This window comes from Zonotrichia leucophrys, chromosome 4A, assembly GCF_028769735.1.
Source record: "Zonotrichia leucophrys gambelii isolate GWCS_2022_RI chromosome 4A, RI_Zleu_2.0, whole genome shotgun sequence".
Lineage (NCBI taxonomy): Eukaryota > Metazoa > Chordata > Aves > Passeriformes > Passerellidae > Zonotrichia > Zonotrichia leucophrys.
In genome coordinates this window covers 7,836,515-7,846,176 of record NC_088174.1, presented here as the reverse complement: position 1 = coordinate 7,846,176, position 9,662 = coordinate 7,836,515, and the positions used below count along the sequence as shown (strand labels likewise).

At 45.3% G+C, this 9,662-nt stretch overlaps 1 protein-coding gene across 2 annotated transcripts in view; it reads left to right on the top strand.

The window, feature by feature from the left end:
- Positions 1-3,013: 3,013 nt before the first annotated feature.
- Positions 3,014-9,662, top strand: part of TBC1D8B (TBC1 domain family member 8B) — a 28,888-nt gene continuing 22,239 nt past the window's right edge. For both annotated transcript variants that reach the window (XR_010440364.1, XM_064713281.1), the window contains exons 1-2: positions 3,014-3,214; positions 8,493-8,603. Coding sequence is in view for 1 of the 2 variants with exons in the window: in XM_064713281.1 (XP_064569351.1) it covers positions 3,085-3,214; positions 8,493-8,603 (241 nt within the window). In the remaining variant the exon portion in view is untranslated. The remainder of the gene's footprint in view (positions 3,215-8,492; positions 8,604-9,662) is intronic.

The window sequence follows — 9,662 nt, the reverse complement described above, 5'->3', positions numbered from 1 at the left end:
CTCTGGCATCACTTCAAGTGTTTGCTCACTCCTTCAGGGAAAGGGAGGGAGTTACCCCTGTCCCTCAGGAATGCTCTGATCTAAACACTTCAGTCAAACACTTGTGTGCTCTCAAAGAGGGACTGAGAAAGTTTTTTTATCCCCGCAGGAGAGGAAGCCTTGGTGCTGGATTATTGTGCTCTCTTGTAATTCAGGCTTTACAAAAGGGCTTCATTCTAAATTTCAAATCAAAATAATACAGTTTTCTCATCTTGAGGAAATTTTTCAGGTGTCCCTATAGAAACAGTTTCAGGTGAGGATTTTGGTTAAAGGGAAAAGCAGGACTTGTGATGAGGACTGCAAACATATAAAAGCAGTTTGAGCCATCAGGGCAGTTGGACTCTTCACAAAATGGAGAGATTTAGTCCATCTCAGTCTTCAGAGGGAGAATTCTGCACTTCTCAAGTGACCTAACAGTTGGACATAATAAATAAAGACATCTACCTTGGCTGTGTGATTTAATGTAATTTCTTTCCATGTTTAACACACCAGCACAGAAGGTAGCCCTGCCTTTTCCCTCAAGTTTAGACAGATGCCTTTCTTGTGCACATGTGAATGGGGCTCCTCTCCTGCAGGGGTGTCATGTCTGCAGTTTGGAAAAGAATAAAGGAAATCGATCTACTGGCTTCAGCAATTAATTTTGGTTTCAAGAGAAAATTGAAATCAAATTGTAGTGTTCATGCAGTGTGAACTAAAAATTAATTAATACTCCTAGAGCAACTCTGCACTGGTTGTTCAACTGCAGGTAATACAGAGCAAAGCCAACATTTATTTATTTAGCTATTTATTTATGTAATCTTGACACAGTTATTTGAGGGAAGTAATTTATTATTTCTAGGATAAGTCTTGAATAAGTGAAAGAAAAATTCTGCAGCACTAAATAGATCTGTGTTGCTGCAGAAGGCATTGATTACACTGTAGCACGATTGTGCACTGATTAAGGTTTTCAAGTGGCTATAAATAAATTCCTCCATGCCCATAGAGGAGCACTCTTTGCATCTGAACAGTAATTGATTAAAAATCCAGTGCCTGAGGAAACTGGAAAAGAGAAAGACATTCAAGACTTTGAAACATGGTGAGAAATACAAAACAGACATTTTCCAAGCAATACCATTTTACTGTTAAATATTAACCAATTAACAAAGTTTGAATGTTATATAAGCAAGTAACACATGTCCTAACGTGTCTAGTGTGTGTGTGAGTCACCAAAAAGCAAGGTAGGAAATGCCAAGGGCATCTCTCCTTAAAATTAGCATCAGAATTAGAAGATCTGTGTTAGGTCCTTAATTTCCTGTATCCAGGGGCTTGTCTAATTGGGGAAAATTAAATGGTAAACACCCTTTGTGGGAATGCCCTTAGAGGAGCAGGATCCATGCAGGAACCACTCAGTCAGTTCAGCTGGTAAATCCCCAGCAATGTCTGTTACTGTGGCTCCAGGGGGGGATTGGAGACTCTGCCTCATGAGGAGCTGGGTGCCAGGGTATCAGGGACTCTCATTAATGTTTGATTTGTGTTAGTTACCAAGTGCTGGCTAATGACTTTTATTTTATTTTTCCATTCTAGTAAAGACAGACCACCAGAAATCTGTTGTTTCCTTTTCTGTTATAAAAACAAGTAAAAGAATTGCAATAGTTAAATTTATATCCAGTCCCCAAAGTACAGCTCTTCAATTCTACAGCTTCCATTGCTGTGGTGCAATGAGTGACTGAAAAGGAAAAAATTCACCCAATTTTGAAGCTTCCTGTGAGTTAAATGGGATTGCACACTTGGGTCTGCTTTCACACTGCTCCTTTCGTAGGTGATTGCTTGGGCAGCTGGAAGCAGATGGGCACTGCCCAATAATTTCTGTGACTGTTTGGCAAAACCTCATTGCGCCTGTGCTCACAAATAGCCCAGTGCTGGCAGCAGCATTTTTGGTAGTGAAGTACTATTGAAAAGCATGAAGGAAGGCAGTATAAAGCAAAAGTGCCAAGGTTGCAATGTACAATTAGTGCATAATGGGCATAATTTTTTTTTAGAAAGAGCTCAAAGCAGAGGCTGAATTTAAACAACTGTCTGCTGTATTTTTTGTATGCCATACAATCAATACAGCATTATCCTTGAAAATCTTAGGAAGGTCAATTATGCTGGAAATAGAGTGCTAAGGAAAGTGCACAAAAGTTCCTGGGAATCAGGAAGACCCGCTCACTCCATTGTACTGAATGGCAGATTGTGTAAGGAGCAGGAGTGGCTCTTACATGGAAGTGGTAAAAGATTGCAGCTCTGGGAAGTCCTGGGCACCAGAGACTGAGCAGGGCAGGCAGTGGGGCATCCAGCCCTCTGAAACTTTGTTTGATTTTTGTCAGCCTCTCTGTGCACGCCAAACCCCACCTGCAGTGCAAAACACACCTGGGCGCCAATCCCGTCCCCAGTGACGTCTGTCTGTCTGTCCGTGGGCTGAGAATGGGGTCAGGCTTGGCCAGAACTGAGAGCGGGACTCGCGCCATGGGCAGAGCGGGCACGGCGGCTTCTGCCGCGCCGGGGCAGGGCAGGGACAGCGGGGCACGGCTGGGTGCGGGAGAGCACGAGAGCCGCTCCGGGCACACAGCCGGGGCTAGGGACCCCCGATCCGTTCTCTGGGCACACAGCCGAGACTAGGGACCCTGGCCCCGCTCCCTGCTCCGGGGCACCGCACAGCCCTGACCCCCGGCTCCGCTCCGGGGCACACACGGCTGGGACTAGGGACCCCCGATCCCTGCTCCGGGGCACACACAACCGGGATCCCCGATCCGGAACAGGCCGCCGGCGCTAACGGGGCTGAGCAGCCCCGCCCCGCCACGCGGCACGGAGCGCGCAGGGCCCGACGGGAGCTGTAGTTCCGAGGCAGGGGAGGGAACAGCCGACGGGAGTTGCAGTCCTAGCGCGGCAGCGCAGCGCGGCCCCCTGGCGGCAAGGACTACAGCTCCCAGCATGCTTTAGGAGAGCCGCCCTCCCCTGCCTGGCACCGCGGCTGCGAACGCGGAGCGGGCACGGCGCTGGAAGCGCTGCGCCGCGAGGGGCCGCGCGATGTGGCTGAAGCCCGAGGAGGTGCTGCTGAAAAATGCCCTCAAGCTGTGGGTGCAGGAGCGCTCCAACCAGTACTTCGTGCTGCAGAGGCGGCGGGGCTATGGCGAGGAGGGCGGAGGCGGGCTGGCAGGTACTGCCCCCGTGGGGCCGGGGCAGGGCTGGAGCGGGAGGACGGGGGTCTGTCAGCCCTAGGACTCCCTGCCAGAGGGGCGGGAAGGGGACCCGGGGACCCGCTCAGGTTCTGGAGTCCCGGCCCTTCCTGGGTTCCTCGTGGGGCTCTTCCCGCCGTCCTTTGCCAGGGCAGCAGGGGCCGGTGGGCACGGGCAGCGGGCAGGGCTGGGGCGGCGGGCGCTCCGCATGCCCGGGGCACCGTGGGCAGCGCAGCCCCGGCCCGGCTCCGGCGGAGCCCGCACGGCTCATGGGCAGCTCGGTGGAAGTGGACGCGTCTGAAGAAGGACTGATCTGTCTTGCTTTGTTGGCAAGATGTTCGTTTCCAAATCCCTTTTTCTCTGGGGCTGCTTGAGATGAACTCCTGCTCAGGCGTTTCGGATTGCTGGTTTTAAAAGCAAGCATATGATTTGGTGGGGCTTGTCAGCAGTGGTGGGTCAGGAGAGTGATAGACGGGTGGGACAGGAAATTGATCATCGTATAATAAAGTTTATTCCATGAGAACTTCAAGGTATGGAGCTGAGTTTCTATTTATAATTCTTGCCTGATTGTATCATCAGGCACTGCAGGGGCCCCAGCGTCTGCTGAGACCTCTGTGATGGTGGCAGCTATTCTGACTGACTCCTTCAGAGACTGGTGGCGTCTGCCATTGACCCTGTCAAGGAGAAATCTACAGGGAATCAGCATAAAGTCATTCCCCAGTGGGATGTGGTTCTCGAGTGTTTTGTATTTCTGTAGCTTTTCTAGGCTCTCTCTAATTCGTGTTATCCTAAAGCAAGCTGTGTTAAACATAAGGCATAATTGTCGTGTGGGAACATATTATTTATTTTATTGAATAAAACCACAAGGTTCAAACTTCTGGCTGGTGAATTTCAGGTATAGAAATGGCCCTTGCAGCTGGATGTGGGGCATACTTCATTGGCACCTGAACCACTGGCAGGACACATGGAAAGTGTGAAAGAAAGCATCCTAAAATCCCAGGTTGCTATGCATTTCATAGTATTATAAGCAGATAGGTGATGTCAGGCCTTGGCTTAGAACTAAAGGTAATACATTGTGAGCTTGGAAGTCTTGTGGGGATCAGATTTGATGGCCTGTTCTCTACCTTGATTTATTTGGAAGCCAAGGAAACCAAGTTGCTATGAAGGTTGATTTTCTGCATGATAAAATTCATTGAGGTATTGTCATTAAAGTGGAACAATGAGAACTGGAATAAGTTGTTCTTCTGAAAACCTCCTCATAGGCTTACAGCTGGGTAGACAGCTGGCCCTGCAAGTGCCCTTTGGGTTTTGGTGAAGGTGAGGCTTCTGTAACTGCTCTCCTGCTCTTGGTGTTTGTTGACAGTGTGGGAAAAACACTTGGATGGGATAAGTTGCTGTAGTATGCTTTTTTTGGTGTGGCATTGCACATTTTATTTCTGTAACTTTTCTTGTAAATTCTTACAGATTCTTGTGTGCAAGTTACCTTTTTCCCTGGACAGAAACAAAAGGAGTGAGATGTTCTTGAATTAAAATTGTGATTAAGAAAGATTAACAAGACAATTGCATAAAACTGCAATTACATTTGTGTTAGCAGGTTTGGAAATATTCAAACCTCCTAGGTATAAGCCAGCATTAATTTGATATTGCTGCGCGTCTCTTGAGAAAATTAGCACTTCTTTAGGAAAAAAGCAAAGCACAGCTGCTGTGTTATGAAATCATCCCAAATGTACAATCCTGTTCTCCTGGAGAGCGTTTACAGCTGGTGAGACAAGGCCTGAGGTGACTGCCAGCACTGAGGAGTGAAAAGAGGGAGGCAGCAGTGCAAGAGTCACAAGGGAAGAGTCACAATGCCTCAGGACAGGAGTGGAAACAAAGATGGGCAGTGCTGCAGGGTTTGAAAAGCACTAATGGGGACAGGACAAAGGATTCCCAAAAATACAGGAGTACAGTTGGTAAGACAGGCTCTAAGGGGGGAAGTTTTGAGGAAGCAGCCAGTACCTGGAGAAAGGTACAGACAAAGGAGCAAAAGATAGATGCCAACAGAGGTGCTTGCCTGGAGAAGGCTGGGGATTCTGGTGCTGTCCTAGGAATAGAATGGAGCCTGCAGTTGGATTTGTTTGTATGACCCAGGGGCAGGGCTGGTTTGTGGTCTGTAGGTGACACAGGGAGCTGTTGTGGCCTGTGTGCACACACACCACCCTTCTGAGTTTGCTTGTGTGGATCACTTGTGAACAGGTTCAGCAACCTTGAGCTGGCTGTGCTCAGCCTTGCCTCCCTCCCTGCTGAGCTCCACACTTCATTCTCTGTTTTAGAGCTCCTGAGGGATTCAGATGCTGTAACCTGTCTGAGTGGTGCTCCCTTGGGTAATTCATTCATCATGCAGTGGGCTGTCCCAAAGTGTGCTGTCTGACAATGCAGCTGTGTGACTCCATGTCCTCTGGTTGTTCTGTCTCCTGCAGAGCCTCTCTGGGAGAGCTGATCAGGTTTTCAGAGTGGATGGATAAGAATATAGTTGTGAATATGTGTGCTGTAACTAAGGTCTGGTGAGATGAAGCATGCTGGTCACAGAGCTCTAGCTTTGGTTCTGGTTTAGGAAGGACCTTGATTAGGAGATGGGTATGCAGGGAGTAGTGATGCAAATGAGTATTTGGTGTCATAAAGTTTCAACCTTTCACTGAAATTTCAGTGCTGGTTTTCTGTGGCATGTCTCTGAGCTAATGTTGATATTTTTCTCACCAAGTCTTTTAGAGACATCTTGGGAATGACACATCTGTATTTCAAAGCTGTTCTGAATCTTTGTCCTTTATTTTGGTTTCTAGAGTATTTTACCCTATTTAGTTAAACATCTAGGATATTTCCCAGTAGTTTTACTCAGGCAGCTATGAAACTGATGTTTTCTAAAAGCAGAGCCTTTTTTCCATGTAAATGTCCATCACTTTTCATAGATGCAGTTGAAGTCTTTCTCTAAACAAAGCAGGAGGATGATTAGGTGGAATCCCCAGGAAAAACGCCAGTTTTAAGCAGAGATGGAAGTGGGGGACCCTCTGTAAGTTGTCCCTTGGTTCCCATTGAGAAATAGCAATCCAAGGGAATGCCTGGGGAGAAACACACAAGGACCTGAGGGTACAGCAACCCTGCCCAATAATGCAGAACTCCAAACACTGGCAGCTCGTGGAGGAGTTTCAGGACTAGGATGAGAAGATGAGTGAGCCTCTGCTTGTTCCCCACAGTTAAGGCAGGGTCCATAGCCTGGAATTGGTGTGTGTTGCACTGAGGGGGTGTTTATTGCCTTAGGCTCAAACCTGTAGTCCTGATCCCATGCATGGCCTGTGGCAATGCTCAGGTGATGGATGCTCACCTGGGACAGTTCATTGTGTCTGAAATCTGATGACCTTCCAAGGAGACAGGAGCTGTGATGGCACTTTGAGGAGTGCTCCTTTCTAGTGCACTGGGCTCACCATTGCCTCCAGCTGAGTTAGCCTTATAAATGGTGAATGATATCCTTGTACTGTATAACAGAAAATGTTATTAGGAGATTTGTGAATGAAATAATGCAATATTTGCTGAAGCAAAGCCATCTTTGAGATCAGCTCAGTGTCATGACTCATTCAGTAAGCAAAAGCCGCTTAAACAGACATAAATGTTGTTACTTATTCAATGTCTGTCTTCAGTCAGGAACTACAAAATAATTCTACTTTCCAACAGCAATTTACAATCTCTTAATTGCAGACAAAACTAGAGATGTAATGTATTGCTCTGGTTGTGGGGTTTTTGTTTGGTTTTTGGTGTGGTTTTGTTTTTCTTGTGGTTGGTTTTGGGGTTTTTTGTGTGGTTTGTTGTAATTATTTACTTCCATGTTTTTGAGGAGAAGCATAACCATTTGAAACTTGAATAGCCACAGTGAGGTAGTCCCACAGGCTCTATGCTGAAAGTGTATCCTCAGAAAGAGCATGCTCTGTGGATGAGTGTCTAGACTTATAAATTCTGCTTTATTTTGTTTCCTTGTCTTCTTTCACAATTTATATTTTTCATAATTTGGGGGGGGGTGTTAATGGAAAGAAAGTGAAACCCAAAGTACCAAAGCAGCCAACCAAAAAATTCCAAAATAACTTTTGAGGATGCATTTGAAGCTGTCTAAATCTAGTGCTTCTACAAAATATTAATAATCAAAAAATCATTTTCTGTTAAACAGGGAAGGGTATTTAAAGATATAAAGGTTCTACAAGAGCTATGTTAGTTTTGTATTTCAGCTCTCTACTGGCATTTATTGGGAATGCTTTCCCTCCATAATCTCTAGAGGTTTCTGAAACAGACTTTACAGCAGCTCCTTGAGTAATTGTGTTATGAGTTTTTGGGTAATCTCATTTCTTATTTTTCTGTTCTTCTGTAGGAGACTAAGAGCCCAGTGTGATTGCTTTGGTAACATTACTTCAATTGAATTTTCTGTTTCTATGGCCATGCTAGGAGAGTGCAAACATAGGAAATGCAGGAATGAAGCTTAAGATCCTGTTGATTGTATTTTTGTTTCTTTTGTAACAAGAAAAGATTTTGTGGTGCATCAGGAACCAAAAGTTTCAATTGTTTCTTAAGTATTGATTTTTCTTCTTTTAGAATTTCCTGATTTTAGATTTTAAAGGATCAGTTAAGATATCTGGGCTAATATCTTTATTACTGTACAGCGAGAGAGAATGGTTTTGAGTCATTATGAAATGCACCCTCATTTTCCCAGACAATGTTTTTGTCCTTGTTCTGGAGAGATGAAGTTTGTCTTTTTAGTGAAATTAATATATTTTCATCTGAACCCTATTTAATGGGAGCTAATTCAATACTTAGTGGCAGGGAGGTGACAGCCAATTATGGTCTTGAAGGGCTCTTTCCTGTGCCTGGAAAACAGAACAACAGTAAATGACTAATTAAGAGGTAGTTCAATTACTGCTTGTGCTCACTGAAGGCTGGGGCTGCCCTGGTTGTGCTCTGGTTTCACACAGACTGCATGGCTGTCACTTCCACAGGGGCCATCTCTAGAAACTTCTTCATCCTCATTTGTGCCATGTGGCTTTTACTAGATCAAAATATCACATCTCAGAGAAGTTCCTCTGGGAATACTCTGTGCTCTTCTCAATTGTGCTTTTTATTTTCTCAGAGTTCATTAGTCCTTACTTGGGCAGCGTTCCTGCTCCCCAAGGAAGGAATCGGAGGGGAGTGTGCATTTCAGAACTCGAGTTTCACTGTGCTGTGTACTTTTCTTGGCCACCCCAGGTCTCCTTGTGGGAACACTGGATGCAGTGCTGGACTCCACGTCGAAGGTGGCCCCGTTCCGCATCCTGCACCAGACGCCCGACTCGCAGGTGTACTGGTCCATCGCCTGCGGTACGTACAGCGACAGGGGGGCTGCAAAGTGTGGGCCCATCTGTGCCTTCATCCTCTCACACTGTCACTCATTCTCATCACCTCTAAATGGTTTACAAGCATTTGCAAGCCTGAGCTGGACAGCAGAGTGTGGTTCTGGTTTTTCAGAATAGATCTATGGACTCTTCCTGTCACACCTTCTGATTGCCTGCTTACTGCAGGAGCCCTTCAGGTACCAAAGCCTTTGGGCACTGTGTCAGTGACAGAGGCACAATCTTTTTCTTTGTAAGGTGCAAGGATAACTTGACACAGCTCAGGATGAGCTCCCAGCTCATCTCTGCTTATTCCAAACTGTGCTGTAGGCAGGAATAACAATAGATGCTTATCCCAATATTTTTGTTTGCTTTGTCTCTTCATGTTAAAACATGCAGGTTCACAGTCATGGTCACAGATGAATTCTTCCTTGTATCTGTTGCTCTTGTAGTACAAGTTCTATCTCTTTCTCATGTTGTGCTACTAATCAACAGGGAATGGAAAAGTAAATACACATTTGTTCTTGTAGCTTTAATTTAATGTAATTGCATGTCACTTTAAAAGGGCAGCCTTAAAGAATTTGAACAGTTTGTGAATTGACAATAAATAACATTTCAGGGCCATTTCAGAAGAAGTCAGACCTGATGAGAGGCTATCAAAAAAGTACTTTAATATGTATGTTGGAAGTGTACTCTGGGGAATTCTACTGCCATTAGGTCAGCCTTTGGCAAAATACAAAGTGTAATCTTCATTTTAGGACTGAGTTTATATAGATTTTGTGAGGCATAGATACACTTTACAACAGAAAGCTACATAATATAATTGTCCTAATTGTGTTAGATTGTTTCTTCAGTTAAGAAATTCAAGGGTTGTCACTTTGCTCCTGCTATTACATATTAAGTGTCTGAAACAGTGCTCTTAAACCATTTAAACAATTACAACAAAGTTTCATTATTTCTAGGTCACCTCTGTGCCTCTGATTCGCATTGTGACTCAAATAGTTGGCCTACACGTGTAGTCTGAGAAAAAGAATTACTTTTGAGATGT